General features: G+C 52.9%; 2 protein-coding genes across 2 annotated transcripts in view; one reads left to right on the forward strand and one right to left on the reverse strand.

The window, feature by feature from the left end:
* The first annotated feature begins 2,466 nt into the window (after nt 1-2,466).
* On the forward strand, nt 2,467-6,979 carry KCNK15 (potassium two pore domain channel subfamily K member 15). Its single transcript, XM_074157463.1, has 2 exons — nt 2,467-2,758; nt 6,066-6,979. Exons 1-2 carry the CDS (start codon nt 2,476-2,478, stop codon nt 6,977-6,979), a joined length of 1,197 nt encoding a protein of 398 aa, XP_074013564.1. The 5' UTR covers nt 2,467-2,475.
* A 7,230-nt stretch (nt 6,980-14,209) lies between these two features.
* Nucleotides 14,210-19,859, reverse strand: part of RIMS4 (regulating synaptic membrane exocytosis 4) — a 57,453-nt gene continuing 51,803 nt past the window's right edge. Inside the window, exon 6 of the mRNA XM_074157362.1 lies at nt 14,210-18,672. Within this exon, the coding sequence (XP_074013463.1) occupies nt 18,454-18,672 (219 nt within the window). The 3' untranslated portion in view covers nt 14,210-18,453. The remainder of the gene's footprint in view (nt 18,673-19,859) is intronic.

Below are 19,859 nucleotides of genomic sequence, written 5' to 3' on the forward strand. Positions count from 1 at the left end.
GCTGTCATTGCAGACACGCGTTTGGAAAAAAACTGTGGAGGGTGCAAGTAGTCCATGACCATCTAAGATGGATGCTGCTGCTAAAGGAAACTGTGCAAGTGGCTTATGTTTATCTTCACCCATGGCTGGAGAGCATCTCCCAGGGGTTTGCATCCTTGAACCTGCACTGGCGTGTTGGCCCACATTCGCACAGAGCAGCTGGCTTTGGATAACACTCTACAGAATCAGCTTCATGCTCCATATATTACCTGGGGACCCCAGACTTTGACTTGCAAGGTCCCAGAATCCCTCCTAAAAGATGTGTGACAGGCCCCCGGTGATGTGATCAGTGTAAGATCTCCTTGCTCTGTAATGGAACCAACAGGAGCTCAATTAGCAGCACTGTGCCCTGTCTTCAAGGCAGGATGTCATTGCTGACCAGTGGAAAAAATCACCAGCAGCTGGATGGCGGCAGGTGAGGCGTATGTTCTCTGTCAGGCAGCCCCCACGCTGCCCAGGGTCCAGGGGTTTGACAGCATCCCAGGCCCCATTAGCGGGGCTGCAAACGATGCTGCGGAGAACATAAACCAGACACATTCCCACAGCCCAGGCTTTGCCGCCTGATTTAGGAGGCTGCAAGCGCTACGATGTCAAACAGCGATCCACCGACAGCCTGTGCCGCTGGTGATGGATGCCAGAGCCTGGATTTTTTTCTTCAATAACAACTTTCACTAATGGTGCTGGCACAGAGGCCTGGCAAGGAGGAGGGAGCTGGCAAGCATCCAGGGTGAGAGAGTTCACGATTACAGCGGGAAAGGGCACCGTGTCCCTCGTGCTGGGCATGGAAGTGCAGAGGACAGGGCTGGAAGGGGCTTCAGGAGGGCAGCGAGTGGTCCCCTGCTCCGGGAGGGCATCAGCTCTACCCAGAGCACTCTCAGCAGACATCCAGACATCTGCTTATCTTATTTTTAAACTCCTCCAGGGAGGGGGCTGCCACAAATCCCCAAGCAATCTGTTCCGGTGTGTTCACTGCCTTCACGGTTTAAAAGTTTTTTCTTATGTCCAATTCAAACCTCCTCTGCTGCAATTAAGGCCCAAAGTGTGTTGTCCTCTCCAGAGAGAGGAATGAGGAGGAGTGAAGAGGGATGTAAGCCTGCTCGCTGGTTTGTTTTCCTTGTTTGTTTTATTCCCAGTCAAAAGAAGGAGAGGTTATTTCTCGAAGGAGATACTATCTCCTGCAACATACAACTCGGAGAAATATCTTTCTGTTTTTAAAAGAGAAAGATAAGGGCTATATAAAAGCTCAGGAAACCAGTAATGAGAAACAGGGTCTTCACTTTGTGGGCTCGACTTCCTCCCAAACTAATTCCCCTGCACCTCCAAGGGGACCTGGCCTGTCCAGAGTGCATCAGCGTGGGGGTGCTCTGCTCGCTGCCCCCCACGCCAGCACAGCGCTGGTGGGTCCCGCATGCCCCCGCACCTGCAGCATCTGACGAAGATGTCAGAGAAATCAACAGAAACACTGAACCTGGTTATTTTGTTCTTTTCTGCTCTCCTAAAATAGCACTGGACACAACAGATCGGCTGGAAAAAAGCAGAGAGAAGACAGATAATGGGCACCGCAGCGTGTTCCTCAATGGATGGAGCAGTGGAGGTGAGGGCTGCCCGCCCGGGGATGGCACCGCAGGGTGGTGGTGGCCTGCACAACCCAAAGGTCCCTGCTTCCAGGCATGGCAGGTTGCAAGGACACTGACACAAGAAGCTCCTCTGGCCCAGGAGCACACAGCCAAGTGCAGCTTTGGGGAAAGGCACCATTATTAATGTCACCAGCATGGGATGAAGCACAGTCTCTCTAGGGCTTGCCTGCAGGATGGGGCTACCAGGTCCGGCCCGGTGCTGCAAGGCACGGTGGGCTCAGGGCATACAGGAGCCAGTCCCGGTATGAATGGGAACGGGTGCTGGTACCCGCAGGAGCTGGGGCCTGGAGCAGCTGGTGCCTGGTGCCCACAGGAACTGGTGCCCAAAGCAGCCAGTGCCCAGGGACCTGGTGCCCGAAGCAGCCGATGCCTGGGGAGCTGGTGTCCAGTGCCTACAGGAGCCAGTGCCCGGAGACCTGGTGCCCACCAGAGCTGGTGCCTGAAGCAGCCGGTGCCCGGTGCCCACAGGAGTGACCTGGTGCCCGGTGCAGCCGGTGCAGGGTGCCCACAGGAGCCGGTGCATGGAGCAGCCGGAGCCCGGAGCGTGGGGGCCGGCAGCCGGTGCCCGGTGCACGCAGCCGGTGCGCGGTGCCCCCGGGCCGCGCTGCGCGGTGCCGGTGCGCGGAGCCGGCGGTGCGCGGGGGGCGGTGCGCGGGCGCGCAGGCGGGGCGCGCAGGGGTGGGGGGGGGCGGCGCGGCGGTGCGCGGGGCCGGGCGCGGGGGATGCGCGGCGGGGCCCGCGGGGGGCGGCGGAGGGGCCATGCGGAGCCCGGGCTGAGGCGCGGCGGCCGCCCCTCGCCATGAAGCGGCAGAACCTGCGGACGGCCGCGCTCATCCTCTGCATCTTCTCCTACCTGCTGGTGGGCGCCGCCGTCTTCGATGCGCTGGAGTCGGAGGCGGAGAGCGGCCGCAAGCGGCTGCTGGAGCAGAAGCGCGGGGAGCTGCGGAGGAAGTACCGCTTCTCCGCCGACGACTACCGGGAGCTGGAGCGGCTGGTGCTGCAGGCCGAGCCCCACCGCGCCGGGCGGCAGTGGAAGTTCGCCGGCTCCTTCTACTTCGCCATCACGGTCATCACCACCATCGGTGAGTGCTGGCATCCCGGCGTGTCTCCTGCGCCCCTCCAGCCCGCATCCCTCCATCCTGGCATCCCTCCGTCTCCCACATCCTTCCGTTCCCACAGCCCTCCATCCCCACACCTCTGCACCTCCACAACCTCCCACACCTCCACAACCTCCCACACCTCTACAACCTCCCACACCTCCACCACCTCTGAGTGCCCCACGACATCCCACGGGGGTTGCCTGTGTAGGCGAGGTAGGTCTCACCCTGGCAAGGCTGGGGCATCTCTTCGGGCCACCCCCCGAGCTGACCCCGTGGGACCCCGGTGCCCAGCAGCAGGAGAGGTAATCCATGTTCTGGGGATGCTGCTATGGCTGGGGCCACAAAACATGACATCCACCTTGTTCCAAAGAGGCGGCAGCACACGGAGCTTCTGCAGGCACCTTTGGGGCAGGCAGCTGCAGAAGTTGGAGGTGTGGGAGGGGTGTAGGAAGGCAGAGGTGGGAGCCGCGTCCATCCTCTGTGCAGTGTTGTAGTTGGCGAGCCAGGCTGAGGAGCTGGGCAGGAACTGTTGCCTTTGTTGCCAGCTCAAAACTCTGGATGTTTGGCCGAATGAGACCTGTTTCAGGGAGCCAAGCCAGCCACCAGCCACCAAACCTCACTCTGCTTGCGCAGGAACCCACAGAGAGATGGGCCTCAGCTTGGAGGGGGGTGATGGAACCACATTAAACCCCCAGGCAGACACACTTGCCCAAACTAGAGCCCAGTGCCTTGGTTTGCCCTCTTCAGTTTTGCAAGAGAAGGAAGCTAAATTGAATGAGGATTGCCTTAACACTAGGAGAGATTAGCCACATGGGAGCTGAGCATTGTTTAATTAATCCACTTTGATTAATCCATGCACCCTGAGCATCCCACGGGGGCCAACAGGTGTGGGATCCCGTGCTCTTGTCATTGCCCGTGCTGGGATTTCCATCAGTGTTTTGGAGGCAGAAACCCTGAGGCCAAATCCTGCCCTTCCAGAGCCACCTCCTCGTCTGCAGGACGGGGCTCAGCCTCGCCGAGGGGCTTGGGGTGGGTGAAATATGGCTGGTGGCCGAAAGCATCATCCCTCAGGACACGGGCTGGTGGGATCAACTGCACTGCATCACCAGGGGACAAGACGTGGCAGAAGGGTGGGTACCCCACAGGCCCTGCCCTGGGGGGCTCCGTGTGCCCCCAGGAGGTATGATGTGGGGCTGGTGCAGCTGGCAATGCCCGTGGCCGGCAAGCAGCACTGGGCTCAGGGCACGGTTAGTGTCAGGCCCCAGCGGGAGGGGAGGATGAATGGCTTCCATGAAAGTCTCCATCATCTCGTGACAGGTTATAGCTTCATTTACATTATTTTTCTGTTGACTGTGACAAACAATGGCTACGCTTATCACACACACCAGGCAATAAATAATTTCAGCCCAGATGCCATATTTCTAAAACACTGGTACATCAGATCTCTTTATGTGGGGCTGTGCTCCAAATCTCAGTTTTAATGTCAATGTAGCTGTGTTTACTCTTTCTAATTCTCTTTGTCATTTTGAAAGCATCAGTCAGATGCTCTTTCAGGAGTGTCTCAGGGTACAACAACTGTTTTTCCACTTACTGCTCTTCTGGATCATTATATTTACCTCCTCATTGCTGTCATTGTATTATCTCGTAGCCTAGGACCCGATAATTGCACACGGTTATTAAGCTTGGATCTGACTGGGGTGGGTTTTTTTTTTTGCCGCTGCAGTCTCATGTCTGCTCTGTGTTCTGTGAAATGTGGCATGCAGGCATTAAGTTTATCATTTTTGATTGCGTGGGTTCACGAACAGACGGAGCAATTAGAGACCGGTCCCTTCCTGACTGCTTGCAGTTCGGGGCACAAGACGGATGAAGATAACGCTGTCCTCAGCCCCCCAGCCCTGTCCCATTGCAGGAGTTTCCTGGAGCAGGAGGTGGGCTCGGGAGCCTGGGACAACGTGGTTTTCATCCCCTGGTGGTCCCATCACTGCTTCCCTAAGAGTCCTGGAAATCCACTGGCAGCAGAGACAGAGGTGAAGCCAAGTCACAGCTTGGAGCAAGGCTGAGAAATAAAAGAGGGCGTTTCCCCCCCATGTTCTTCATGCAAGAGTCACGTGGATACCTGGAAAAAGTGAAAATATAGATAGCTGTTTGCATCAGACCCCGCAGCAGTGTGGGAAGGAGCCAGAGCTGTTCTGCGGGTGCTTCCAGAAAGGAAGTTTTCAGCCCTGGTAGTTTCTTAAAGAAGCTCAAAAGAAAGGCTTGGATGCCTTTGGGTGCCATTACTCCCCACGCTGCCTGACTCCCTTGGGCTGAGTTCGTTACTCACCCGCTTCGGTCAGAGGCCACCGGTTCCTGTTAAGTTTGTACAACGAGGCGAGGTGGGCGCAGAATCACTGGAGTCCGGAAGAGTGCGGTGAATACCTCATTACGACTCACAGTGTAATTGTGCGTGTCCTTGAGTCACAGCTCTGAAACTTGGAGCAAGGTGGGGAAATTAAATCTCAGAAGGCGTTCAAGGAGAAGCTTGTCCTCCTTGTCCCTGGGACAAGGGCTGACAGGGCTGCGGTGGCATAAATACTTCCCTGCATTTAGAACAGCACAGCCCTCCCTCCCCGATGATCCAGCGCTGCTTTTGGCCTGAGTCTTAGTGACACTGGAGAAAATCCGGAGTTGCTCTGCAGAAGCCCTCCCAGACTTAGCTGCTCCTGCAGGGCCTGACCCTGTAGCTCCTATCTGATGGTCCACGCAGCAAATGGTCACATAGGAGAGAGTCAGATGCACGTGACACTTGGGGACAGGGGACAGGAGGGGCAGGAGCAGGTGCCAAGGGGACGATGGCTCTGCAGGGCGGTTGTGGATGGGCCTGGCTGGGTGTGTACCTTCCCGCAGGGTGACGGGGCTGTTGGTGTCAGTGTTGTGTGGAGCATCCCTCCTCCCTCGCTGCGGGGGTGCAGGTCACCCCGCACACCCGGGGCTGGCATGGCATCACTGCCTCTAAATGGCTGGTGAGCTGCAGAAGGCCTGCAGACCCCAACCCAGCTCAAAGGCTCTTCTTGGCCCCCTCATACAAGCTCAGGGGCTCTCAGGAGGGACCTTCTCTCTTTAGAGGCCAAATGGGGTTCTGCCTACATAATACTGCGATGTCCCATCATCCTGAAGGATATGGCATCCCGTGGCCCCTGTTACTGATTCATTTTCCACCCCTTCTCCTGCTGCTCCTCTTGGTCCCAGGGCAGCTTTGCTGGAAACCCCAGTGAGAGCTTGACGCCTGCCTTTCCTCTTCCCCTCGCAGGCTATGGACACGCCGCCCCGGGCACGGACGCTGGCAAAGTTTTCTGCATGTTCTACGCCATCCTGGGCATCCCCCTGACGCTGGTCATGTTCCAGAGCCTGGGGGAGCGCATGAACACCGTCGTGCGGATGCTGCTCAAGAAGATCAAGAAGTGTCTAGGCATGCGGACAACCAACGTCTCCATGGAGAACATGGTCCTAGTTGGCTTTTTGTCCTGCATGGGGACCCTGTGCATCGGCGCAGCAGCCTTCTCTTACTTTGAGGGCTGGACTTTCTTTCATGCCTATTACTACTGCTTCATCACCTTGACCACTATCGGCTTTGGAGACTTTGTGGCTCTGCAGAAGAACGAGGCTTTGCAAAAGAAGCCCCCGTACGTGGCTTTCAGCTTCATGTACATCCTGGTGGGCCTGACCGTCATCGGCGCCTTCCTCAACCTGGTGGTTCTGCGGTTCCTGACGATGAACTCAGAGGATGAACGGCGGGATGCCGAAGAGCGAGCCTCGCTGAGGAGAGCCCGCAACAACATCCACCTCAAGCCCAAAGAGGACAGCCGGAGCAGCAACGCCATTTTTCTCCCCGTGGAGGACAGGACAAGCCAGATGAACCTCATCCCGCTGATCCAGGAGGACGCGGAGAGGCAGCGGCGCCAGTCGGGCAACTCGGCGGCCGCCGTCCCCTCCTTCTGCACGTGCCTGTGCTACAGACCTCAGCTGTGCGGCAGCCCCGTGCCCTCCCACCCCGAGACCCTCAGCTGCCACACCAACCCCGTCTATTACAACTCCATTTCCTACAAAATCGACGAGGTCTCCCTCAGCACGCGGGGTCAGACCGGCTCGTCCCCAGGGAGCACTTTATCATCCAGCAGCCCTCGCTGCCGGCGACACCCCCGGCTGCGGAGGAAATCCATCTAGGAGCACGTGCCGAGCTGTTCTCGGCGCTCGAGTCTTACTACGGTGATAAATTATGAACGGAAACGTCAGGTCCTTCTTACCGCTCTCATTTCTTCTGCTCCTCTCCCCTTTCAGCTGGCAGCCAGCCCCACGCAGGCGCCTTTAAACCCAGTTGAGAAATAATCATTCCTTTTCGCAGGCACTGAATCACACTGTTAGTTTTCTTTGCTTTTTGCTCCCAAATATGTTCCAGCATTTGGGTCTGGGAAGAAGCCCTCCCGACGTGAAGGCCGGCAGGCTGTAGGTTTGCTTCCCCACCTCCCTGCTCCCCAGACGGAGGTGTTGCTGCCCCCCACCCTGCCCAGCCTTGGCTGTGGCCATGGCCAGCACCCACCTCTTGTGACACGGGCTGGATGGCACTTGCTGAGAACGCACCAAAGCCCGTGTTAGCGAGCCCCACAGGGCTAGGGATCTTTAAGTTCTCCCCTGGCAGTGGGTGCAGGTAAGTGGGTGCCGCGCAGCAGGTTTGCAGCTGGTGGGTGGGCAGGGAGAGGTGGGCAAGAGGGGATGGGCTGCGGTCCTGCTTCTCAGGACACGGGGACAGCTTCGTGGCACTGTATCTCCCGTCACCAGCCCCCTGGGTCTAAGCTCAGGCTTGTGGCTGGCTCAGGACTTTTGGAAGCTAGTGGTCCACACACTCACCCACTGACCCACCAGCTCACCTTACCCCATGGCAGCAGGTCCCCCAGGCTGAGCTGGCTGGTGGGATGCAGCATCCCATTCCCGGGGGAAGCTGAGCTCCTCCAGCCCAGCCACAGCCCTCCTCTGGGATAAGCCCAGACCCTGCCGAGGGCACAGCCCCAGGGAGAGTCTCACTGAACTCTGTAGAGCCACCTGCAAAGGGTTTGGCCCTGATGAGGTCATTAGCTAAAATCACCCTTTCCTTCACCGCCTTTCCCCCAGCTGCCAGCACAGCACATGTGGTGGTTTGGGTTTGTGCTCGTCGCTGCTGGGGTTATGAGAGATGGGGTGAGCCCATCTCGCTGTGTCCCCAGGTGGGATGTGGTACCCACACACCCCCACTGGGGAGGCGGGATGTGGTACCCGCACACCCCCACCCCGACACGGCTCGCGTCCATCCTGCCTCATCTGCAAGAAAACAGGACTGGGCTCTGACGGTGGCAGCAACTCCATTTCACTTTTTTCCCCCAATAAAGGGACATTTCCACTCTTAGTTCTACCTAAAATACCTTCTGAGGGTGTTTTCCCAGAGGAAAATGCCCTTTTCCCGGTGGGGAAGGCATGCAGAGCGCCGGTGTTGGGAAGGCCTCAGGGCAAGCTTTGCTCTCTCCTCTTTTTGTTCTGGGCAGTTTAATAAAAGGTGAATCCAGCTGCTGGTGGTTGGTTATTTGTCACGAGGGCGAGCAGAGGGACGTGTCCAAGCCCCAAACCCCATCCCTGCCCAGCTGTTGGGATACGCCAGGGCTGGCTCCCCTGCCAGAGGGCGTGGGCAGTGTTTATATCCAGGGATATCATCCCTGGGGATGTTTGCTGGGATGTTTGGGAGGAGGGAGTTGGAGTGACTGTCCCAGAGCTGGGAAGGAGCTGGGTCTCGTTGCCCGTCATGAGATGGTGTCTTTGCCTCCACGCGGAGATGCCCTGGGTTTCTCCACCCTCCCCGGCCACTGACCTTCCCGTTCACAGCCTTTCCTGGTGCTTGGGCTTCCCTGGAGGCAGCTTTGGGCTTTGATGTCACCCCAAATCACTGTGAAGGCTTGTTACAATCAGGACTTTCTTGTTCCAGACTCTAAAATGGCTGGGATTTGGGCTTGGAGACAGGTGATGCCCAGGCAGGCAAGCACAGGGACAGGCAGGAGGCCCGATGGCCGGGGTTGGTAGAGAGCAGGGCAGTGCCAGCGGTGTGGGGCTGCAGTGGGGCTGCCACGCTGCCGGGGTAGGCGAGGGGGGTTCCTTGACGGGTGACTTGATTTGGAGGGGATGCCCCCTGCCAGGTTCTCCATCTGGAGATCCATCCTGCCCGCCCCCCGGGCAGCAGGGCTCTCGTGCAAGATGCTCGTCCCTTCCCGGCCTCAGCTTGTCCCCTTGTCCCAGATGAGGGCAGGGAAGGGACAGTGACAAAGCTGGGAGCACGGCCCCAACCCACAGCCAGTCTCCCACCACCAGAATGCCCCGGGTGCAGTTCTCCCCGTGCTCAGCAGCTGCATCGCTTGGCACCAGAGGCCCCAGATCTGGACCAGATGTGGGTCTTGGTTTAAATAGAAAGGGGAAGGGGTGGGTGTGGGGGGAAACAGGCCGTGAGCGTATAAAACAGGCTTAAAAATGAGGCTTTTGTTGGCTTCTCAGCTCCTCAGCAGCATCATTTCATGCTGATCCCACCAGCTCAGCCCCTTTGTCGCCATGTCCCACCTCCCCCACCCTTGCCAGGCTGTCAGCCCGAGGCTGGGAGTGCTGTGGTGGCCTTTGCCATCAGAGCTGTGCGGAAGACAGAGATCTCTCACCCTTTCCGTGCCAAACCTGGGACACCCTCCAAGCGGCCAGGATGGAGCCAGCACGTCTCACCCTCCTTCCACTCCCCTGCTTTTGGAGGCTGGTGATGGTCTGAGGGTGGGAGATGCTGCTCATCCCCACTGCCGTGCTGGGCTGGGCTGTCCTGACCTCCCACACACTCGCACCGCTGGAGAAATCCTCCTCCTCCTCCTCCTCCTTCCTCCACCACCGCTCCCCCTGGGGCTGCAGCCAGGGCTGGGGGGTGGCTGGTGGGGAGCTGCCCGGCCCCGATGGCCTGCAGAGGGATTTGGAGGCATGAGAAAAACCTTTAAGAAACTCTCAATGAGGTGGGATGCTGTGACCCCTCATAATTCCCATGGGAAAAGGGCTCGTGGGAGCTCCCTGGGGAGGGCTCCCTGTTCTCACTGCCCCCTCCTGCAGACCCCCGCAGCAGGAGTCACCCCAGAGCCCCCAAACGCTCCCTGCTGGAGGGCATCCAGGACCAGGCAGTAGCTGCACACCCAGTAACACCCACGGGTCTCCTTCCCCGAGAGTCCCCAGGCTCTCCCTGACTCTACACGGACTCCTGGAATTCCCGACAGCCTGGGCCAGGGATGTTTTTTCTGCCAGCAGCGTCTTCACCTCCAGGGTTTCGAAACCAATCTCTCATGCCCAGTGTTGACCATGAAGGGTCTTGAGAAGAAAACTGCAGGAGCAGAAGGCTTTTGATTGGGGTATTGAGCGGAGCAGAGGCTGGGAGCAGGCTTAGCTCTGTGCCTGGAGATGCCCACAGCCACGTTACATCTGGAATCGGCACAGGGAAATGCAGGTTTGAAGCCGGGGTTGATGCAGAGAGGGAGGGCCCTTCACTGGAGAGCACTGGGAAGGAGCCTGGGACGGTGCTGGGACGCACCAAGCTGACTCCTCTCATTCCCTTCAGGCACAGGGAGAAGGGATGGACCAGCTGAAATTGTAGGTAGAAGATAACGGGCAGAGACACTCCACAAAAACCCGCCAACACACCGCAGGAAAAAAAAAAAGAAAGGTTTTATTATCACCATTATCAACGTTTTCATTAGCTTAACACTGAATTGTAAATCACTCAATCATTACATATTGTCTGAATAAAACCTACAGACAGGAAAAAAGTACAGCAGAATCCTCTCCCGACTACAGAGCAGCGGCCGGCGTCCCTCCGGCGCTGCCGGGCCAGCCTCCCTCCTTCCACCCAAGGCAGCCCACGCACCTCACAAGCCACTCGCCACGGTGGCAAGCAGGCTGCCCGGCTCTATTGCCTGTGTTCCCTCCGGCTCCACGGAGATTACATCTCACTGGAGGACGTTAAAAAACCTCCAAAAAGTTTTGGAGAGGGTTACAGAGGCCAAAAAAAGAGCAGATCAGCTGCCCCCCACTCCTACGGAAAGGCAAGAGGAGAGGTAGCAACCGCGTGGTGCCCCTGCAAAGCTATGGGTTTTCATGGAGCAATTAGTGAAGTAAAAAGGTTTAACCCTGTGAAAGCAGATGTCCTCACCGTGGCCAGGCCCCAGGGCACACGGCAGAGTGCTGGGACACTGGCGCCGGGGAGGAGAGAGCGCGGATGGGCTGGAGGTGGTGGCTCCATCCCCGAGCAGAGGCCAGCTCTGCAGCAGCGCCCCAGGGCTCCCCGTGGGATGGAGATGCTGCGGGCAGGCTCGGTCCCCTCAGGCTGGAATAAGGCCTCGTATCGAGAGGGAAGGGAGAACCCACGTATGGATCAGCGCAAGGGAAAGCAAAGGGAAGCTGGAGGAAAGCTTGCTAGGAGCTCCCCTTCTCCCTGGCCAGCACAGAGCCAGCTCCCTGCCTGTCCTTGCCTTCGCTGAGCCCCTGCAGAAGACACCCAGCTCCTACCAAGGATGGGAAAGGAAGGACCCCCCTGTGGCCTGAATCCAGGACCGTCACAAAACAGGGACACTGGCATCCCAGGAGGGTGGCAGGCCGTGGCAGTGCTGTGGAGGGAGGAGCGGGTGAGCGACTGCATCCCTGGGATGCCCTTTCCAGCCGGCACAGGGAGCAGGAGGAAGGCGAGCTCAGCGCGGTGAGGCTGAGGGAAGGGGCCTTGGATTCACTCTCCAAACCTCACTCTTCCTTGCTCCAACCAAAGCCAAAACCAGCTCCAGGGCAAGGAGACGGAATCACCAAAGCAGAGACCAGTGAGCAGCACTGAGTAAGGAGCAAGAGCCCCAAAGGAAAAAAAAAATCTGCTGCCGGATTTAAAGTTCCAGGCTGGTGGTTAGTGGGATGTGGAGCCCCGGGGGGCAGCTATCCCAAGCAACTACAAAAACTGAGCTCCTGGGAAGCTTGTGGGCATGGCTTCAGCAGAAGGTGTGCCTCGATTCTTCTCTCGGGTGGCTTCTGCCTCTGTCACTGCTCAGTGAGCAGAGCTCACTGCTGTCCACGCGCCCTCTCGGCAAGACTAAGCCCTTTCCTTCCCAGGCGAGGGGGGTCTGAAGCCCACGCGAGGTGCCCAGCGCGCAGTGTAAATGCAAAGGCTGTCTGCTGACTGGCAGTGGGGTTTCACAACACAGCTTTGGTTGCCATTTTAGGTACTGGAAAGTCACGAAGGGAAAATCATTAGGTCGTAGCCTCCGTTTGCTGGTGCTCTGTAAAGGGCTGGTGCTGGCTCCTTCTCTGTTTCAGCCACTAAAGTGCAAAGAACCAGATGCTACAGGAAATGCTCCCCGGTTCCTCTCCTCCACCAGGGTGAGAGCAGCTACCAGAGGGACAGGAGGGCAGAAGGGTGTCTACACCATGAGAAGACTGTGAGGTTCCCCAGGAAGGAGCCTGATGCTGCCTGTGGTGAGTGAGCAGCTGGGGCCAGGGACAGACCTGTGGCTGCTTGGCCACCGGTATGTTGGTCACTGAGCAGAGGGGAGTCTGGCAGTGCGAGCTGAAGACTCGTTAGCCATGTTTTGAGAATACCTAATCGCTTGCACACTCCCCGGGGAATTACCACGTTCACAGACCATCAGATCCAGGCAGGGTGCAGCAGGAGCCCAGCTCGGGGTCTCTGCCGTGCTGGGTTTCACCAGTGTCTCACAGACTTGGCTGAGGGGTCTTGGGTGGGCAAAGGGCTCGTACAAGGGAACGAGACATGGATTGTACAACCAGGCAGCCCCTTCAGAGAGGGCTCTCCCTAAGGATTTCCCCTCCCTAAGGGAACCTGGCATTTTCCAAAGCACTACTGCGCGCCGTGTGCCTGTAGACATACAGATGCACACCTATGGACATCCACAAACATACACGCCTTGCCAGGTCTGCACTGGGGTAAAAGTGAAAAGGCTTTCAGCGATCAGCCTCTTTTCTAACTTTTTTGGCTCAAATTTGGTTGCTGCAAGTGAAAAAAATTTCATTTTAGATGCTTGCTCCAGGTCTCAATACGCCCTGGCTTTCTCTACTGACGGCACTTTGCATTTACACGTCTCTTTTTCTCCTCAAAGCATTTCACCAAAAAATGTGGATTATTTCATCATTTGTCAGGGCTCCTGGTGTCACCGGGTCAGCGACCTGCTGCCTGCATGGCCAGTGAACCGGCAATCTCAAGAACAACACAGAGACTTTTCCTCTGGGGAAATACTGCGAGAAATCCACAGGCAACGAACTGGGATGCTGTTTTGAAGCCGGTTTATTTTATGCACTGCATCAATGATAGAGCTGAATTAAAATCCAATATCCTGATCCTGCCACTTTGGAAAAATCTTTAGATGAGCCCAGCGTTAGCCGACTTCTGAAGAACGGCACAGAACAGCCTGTTCCTGCTTCACATGTTAGGCCCCCTGTAATCCTCTGCGAAGGCGCAATCTCTCTGCCTTGGGTGGAATTTTCTAATGCAATGGACAAATACCACCTAGGAAGTGGACAAAATAACCCACAAAGCCTTGAAGGAAGAGCAGCTCAATCTGCTGCTCTGAAAAAAAAACCGCTCCCTTTAGCTTGCCCCTGGTATCTCGAGGAAAAATAGGCAGCTGTCAGGCAGAACTCGTGTGGCCCCAGAGTGCAAAGGCTTTTTTTGCTTTATCAGGGCTACAGTGGCAGTGGGAACCGTTCTCATCGAGTTACAAATTCTAGATAGCCTAAGAAAAACAGGGAGATTGAAACAGTCGTGAAGTTTATAGTGAAACTACTTTTTTTACCTCTGTAGTATGAAGTCACCTACAGCTGTTTCATTCTTCACCTAAGACAGATTTCATGTCGATGGGCACATATACTCACAGAGAAGTCTATAGGATGAATATATCTCACAAGGCAACGGCCCAGTCTTCGTTTTTTTTACAACCAAAGTTAATATGGATCGCTTTCAAAAGTGATGGCATTGAGATTAAAGACAATTATAAACTGTATCAACAATATGTACTACAGCCTGCAAGTCACAATCTGTGCACACCAAATGGAATATATTATTGCTTGTTAGCCTATTAGACTTTCTTTATAAAAAGATTTTTATACAGAGTACAGGATTATGACAAAACTAGCTAAGTAGTTCTCATCTTGAAAATACAACATCAATTCTTTCAACAAAGGCTTGAATAGTAGCTGAGAGTTAATGAACAAGAACAAATATTTACTAATAATTTTATGGCCAGTTTGAACAGAATTTCTTATAGGACTCTTTTCTGGTGTTTATTTACATATGCCTCTTTTCTTTTGGAAAAAAGTTGTTAAAATATAACAAGGAACGTAGAAATCAAAAGAATGAGAAAACTTCATACCAAGAACATTAAACATTTTTGAAAACACTAAATTATGTCATCTGTTAAAAAACATACAGCATTTTGTCTTTAAAGAAAAATATTTTTCCTGTTTTAAAATATTACCAACAGCATGTAATAAACTAACTTAAAATGAATTTCATAAAAAAGTTGTCTTGCTGTCTAAACGTTACTAAACATGCTTAGTTGAGATTCTGTTAACTGCCTCAACATCTTAAAAATAGCTCCTTTACAGGAACTTGTGATATTCATACTCCAGAAGACCTGCAAATTTAGAACAGTATATTGATAAAGGATCCGGTAGATAGAAACACTAAATATCTATTTTCGTTCAAAGCAAATAATTCTGCAATGTCCTTTGAAACAATCCATGGCCAAGAAGTGGAGATGTACTTGGCTGAACAATAAAGTCACCCGGCCCTTACCCTGCCTGTGGACACAAAGGCCCCCCCGTGGTGCCAAAGGGATGCTCCAGCCTCCCCACGTGGCTGCGGGACCAGGACCCACAGATTGAAATGCAGAGTGAGGACCTTGTGTTGGCTCTGTGGCATCCCAGCTGTGCTGGGGCAAAGGGACAGCAACACCAAGAGACTGGGAAAATACCACATTTTTTGCCTGAACAAACCAGGACTAACTACGGTGACAGCTGCTTTTTGCTCAGGCACAAAGAGGACAAAGCGACGTGCGCGGCACGGTTTCCGTGCTCTGCTCTCCCTGCGTGCGGGGGATTCCACTGGGGAGAGATCATTCTGCTTTCAGCATCAGAATGTCTTTGTTTTCCACGGTAATAGTAGTGCAGGTAACACTTAGGCACCAGCTCTCCAGTTTTTTTGGCAAGCAATCCTGCCATTACCATTAAAATGTAGTATTTCATGCACAAAAAACAGAGAATCAACCGTGAGCTGGGCAGGTGTTTATCTCTCCTCAGTCTCATCCCTCATCATTGCTCACAGACCAAAAATATGATGAAGCCTGTTTCTTTTTTCAGTCTCCTGCTCTCCCTCTCTCCCCCTCCCTGACTGTAACTAACAACTAGACTCAGACACAGGAAAAAACTCAGCTGGGACTTGCAAAGGGGACTGAAGTTCAGTTTTCAGCTGCTCGTGGCTCTAAAAACCTGCTACTTTTTACACGACTGCGCTGGTAACCCCAACTGTCCTATCACATCACTTTAGACAGAAACTGCTAAGTCAAATTTGGGGGGAAAAAACCCACAAAAGGTTAGGCTTTGTAAAAATAAGCTATTCCGAGCCTTTGACTTGCCTTGGATGCTATACTGGGAGCCTTTAAATTAACGGATAACTACAAGAGTTCTTTTTTAACTATAATAAACCATGGCCAGTGCAGGAATTCAGACTGCAGGTACCCTGCAACTCTGCTGGCCTCACTCTGTGCCCTGCGGGTGCTCTCAGCGGGGCTCCTCTGACTCTGCTTTAGGAAGGAAGATCGCCTGCACTCGCCAGCTCGCCTGACTTTGCTGTGCGTGGCAGCCAGGGGTTGCAGCGTTCGCTTACTGGGGAGAAACAGGACTTGGAAGTGAGTAGAAAACAAAAGCGAGAACCACTGGACTACAACCAACCACAGAAAAAATGCAGAAGAAAACAGGATGGAGCAGTCTGTTAAAACTGCCTCCAAATTTCAGAATCTGAGATGTTAACAAAAATAACACAAGTAGAACTTTTATTTTATTTTTTTTTTTACCCTGACAGTGACCTTTTAGCATGATTAAAAACATACGGAAGATAGTCCTCAGTGTTAAGTAACTAAACTGATCATCATGGAGCTTGCAGAGGGGTAGGATATAGAGACATTTGCCAGGCGAACAGGAACCGAGCTTTTCAACGCACAGTCATTAAACAAAGGCTTTGGGGGGGAATATTTTTGGCCTATGTAGTCTCCTACACCCTATTAAAGACTGCAAAAATGCTGCATTTATCTTATCGGACACAGAAACCCATGATCTATTACTGGTAGATAATGTCCAAACTGAGTACCAACAGAAAGGTTTCAGCATAACTTAAGACAGAAGCGCTGTTACTCAGCTGCCAGGTCTGGGATGTACCCGGAGCTCCCCACGGTCCTTTGAAAGACGTAGTTATTAAAAGATCCAGTGCTACAAACCACTAAATCTACCTAATCTATTCTAGTTCATACACATATTATACAATATTGCCTAGTACTCACTACATACCAAGAGGAAAAGATGCTGACTTGAATTACAAGTAAATGTGCTTTTTTTTTTAAAAAATAAAAATAAAAGAGAGCCACAACATAGTTTGACCAGCATGCAACAAACTTTCTTCAGCTAATATATAGAAATTGTCTAATACGATTAGAAAAAATAATTAGTGAGAGGCCAGAGACGTATTTGATCAAGGAAATTAAGAGATTTATCTGAAATGTTGAGGCTTTTGCCACTGAAGACTCAAAAATCTATTCATTCTATGTCCCTTATCCTCCTTCCCTCTCCTTTATATTATACAATTTTTTACAGAGATTATTGTAAGGCCTATTATTTTTGCATCTATCCTGTAATTTATCTCAAAATAACTGAAAATGCCATAGACAAGCTAGGACCAAAAGCAACTGCTTTTACCATCCACTCAATGCTCATGCTTTTATTCTAACGAAGCTGAGGTCCACATGCAGAAATAAATGTTCAGAATGCCTCTACCACAGGTCACAAATCTGCTCATTCCTAAACGTGACATGGGACCCTCACTTTTAAATCACAAAGTAAAACATCTCCAAAAGCTTCTTCTGAGACAGCAGTCATCAAATCCTCATCAAGAACTAAGACAAAACCTAGCCAAAAGAGGTCTATCAACAGAAAATCTTTGGAGATTCTCTGTGATTTTGGATAATATGTTTTTAATTGTCTGAAGGATCTAGCGCACTTACTCCAGCACGTGACTCTGCTGCCAACAGCTGCTGCACCTCAGCAGCCCAGAGAATGTGCTTTACTGGCTTCATCTACACAACTCGTTTACAACTAGCGTTGCACTTTAATTAACAAAATATACACGCTGTGACCACTGCGTCTTCAGATTCCTCACCCACTACCTCTCCAGACTTTGGGGATCACATCTCCTCTTGCAGGACACTTGACAATGTTTGTGGACTACCGGGACTGCCTAAAGCACCCTTCTCCTCACCAGGAAGGTGATACACTCCCCAGCACCTTCTCCTCAGATGACAAACTGAGGTTTCTTTCTTCTGCACCCCCAGAAACCTCAATCTCCTCTCCCGTGGCAGAATCAGTCCTGTTTCAGGTCAGTCCATAGCACACCGGGAAGGGCAGCATCTCCAGCAGATATGTACCAGTACAAAGGAGATGGAAGAAAAGCAGGGGACAGAAGACACTGTGACTGTAGGACGCACAGCGACAAGGGAGTCAGTAAATTGCAGAACGTTGTATCTGACAATACAAAACATATCTCAAGCTGCAAGTCTGATGTTCAGCTCCCACTTCTAGTGGTTGGTTTGTGTTTTTTTTTTACTGAGCAAAATTGCAGTTAATTAGCTGGCTAAACCTGAACTCTGTTCAAACTGTCTGGTCTAAGTAGGTGCTACTCATTCTCCCACCAAGTATGCTTCATCAGCAGTGTTAGACAAGTAATGCAGGAAAGACACTTGCTGGTAATTTGGCACAGTTTGAAAACACAGCAATGACACCGTTACAGTTAACATGACTCAGCGATGGGGAACTGATTCTAAAGAAAGAGTTGCAGGCTTCTGTCTTTTTCTGCCTTTCAAGAAGAAAGGCCTTATAAAAATCCTAACGCTTCCTCTTAAACTTTCTGCTCCTGCTCTTTTCAGGTCAGATATTGGCCTCTGAATTTTTCAGGTACTTTCTCATGAAAGAATCCGTATTAGAAATTTCTAAGACGCACAGTCAAGAAAAATTCCTTCCTTACTCCCCCCGAATTCCTTCAAATGCTGCAACTTTCCAGGGTTAATACTGATCTGAAACAAAGGTCCAAGAATGACAGCGAGAGAAGTGAAACAAGAGGTGTATGTCTAATTTGACAACTAGGACTCATGCCCCACGGCACCTCCTCCTTGGATGGAGAGGGCAGAGCGCCCTCCCCCTCATCTTCTGTCTAAGGTCACTGGTTTATCCTCCTCTTCCAGCTCCACAAGAACTGATTGAACATGCATTGCGCTTGAGGTCAGAGTTCCAGCAAACAAAACCTTGACAGCATGTTTAAAAAACAAAAGCAGTTCCCCCTTCCTCACTCACTAAGACCTGTCACAGCAGGGTCCCACTGTGCTCTCCAGGGAAAGCTGCGAGGACTGACGCAGGAGCGGGCCCGTAGTGGGATCCACCATCGAGGAGGTTGGGAAGAGCTTGTACCAGCCGATTGCTAAAGTTGACAAATCCAGTTCTTCCAGGAGGACCCTGGCGACTCCCATGAAGTGCTTGCGTTCCATGCGTCCATAGTTTCCCCACACTATCACCTTAGGAACAAGAGGGGGAACACAGTTAATTCTCCAACCTCCACATGTGATTGGGAAGCACAAATCTGATCAATCCTTCCTTCTATTCATCCAACTTCCCGAGGCTTTACTATAATCCGAGAAGAGCAGAAAGGTTTATGCCACCAATCTGGACAGGTGAAGCTCTGGCTGGTGATTTTTACTTTTTTTTTTTTAAGCACAGTTTTACAAATCGTAATGTTATCAGTCTTTCCCCTCTACCATGGAAAAGAAGTGAATGCACATGTGGATTGGACACCATTCTGCTGTTCTACCTGCTGGGCAGGGACAGTGCATGCACAAAGCATCCCTGGAGCTGCAGCTCCAACACCTGCAGGTAAAACCTGGCCCTGGCACCGTAGTGGGCCTTGGAAACAGCAAAAGGTGGCCTGTGGGAAAGGAGCAGGAAGGGCTCCTGATCTGGAAAAATACACCAAAAAAAAAAAAAAAAAAAAGGTGGGCAATAGCTCGGGTCAAGAGCCAACATTCTGAGGAAAAGAGGATGTCTTCATTCCTGCACTCGGAGCTCATGACACAGCGCAGATGGAGACGAGGGACAGCTACTCACCTGGAGAAAGGGCAGGAGCCGAGCGCTGGCAAGTGGGACTGGTGACGCAAGGGACACACATGGAGTGGCATGCAGGGGAAGCAGAACAGACTGCCAAGAATGGCTTGCAGACGCAGAGGAAGGTCTAATGAAAGAGAGCTGGCAGGCGAGCAGGGAAAGCTGAATCACACTTACGACACGATGGAGACCAGTGGGTGGAACAACAGATGTAGTGAGGGTCATGGGCTTAGGCATGCTGGAGGTCTGCAGGTGGCCAAGTGGCCCTATGTGGCTCAAGACAAAGGTGACGACTGACTCCAGAGCGAGTCCATGTTCTGAAGAGGAGAGGATGAGGACGATGGGTTATGATGGTGACTAGTGATCTCTGGCTAATCCTGGCAGCTTCTTTCCCTAGGCTCCCAATAACCAGAACATTACAATTTTCTGTAAAACGAGGTAGGAGAGACAACGAATGCCAACTAAAAGACAAAAATTAACGCTCTAGGTCAGCATGAGATGGAACAAGCCACTGCAGAAGGTTGGTTTGGTGGCACGGCGGCTGGCAAAAAGCAAAGCTCCTCATTTTATTCTCTTGGAATAAGTGCCTTTCCTGGCAGCAAGG

Source organism: Numenius arquata, chromosome 12 (genome assembly GCF_964106895.1).
Source record: "Numenius arquata chromosome 12, bNumArq3.hap1.1, whole genome shotgun sequence".
Lineage (NCBI taxonomy): Eukaryota > Metazoa > Chordata > Aves > Charadriiformes > Scolopacidae > Numenius > Numenius arquata.

What these genes read in the sequence shown, in the direction of transcription:
- KCNK15 (XM_074157463.1), top strand. Translation starts at nt 2,476, where the DNA reads ATGAAGCGGCAGAACCTGCGGACGGCCGCGCTCATCCTCTGCATCTTC. An exon ending in CACGGTCATCACCACCATCG is followed by an intron (nt 2,759 to 6,065) that starts GTGAGTGCTGGC and finishes TTCCCCTCGCAG; the next exon opens with GCTATGGACACGCCGCCCCG.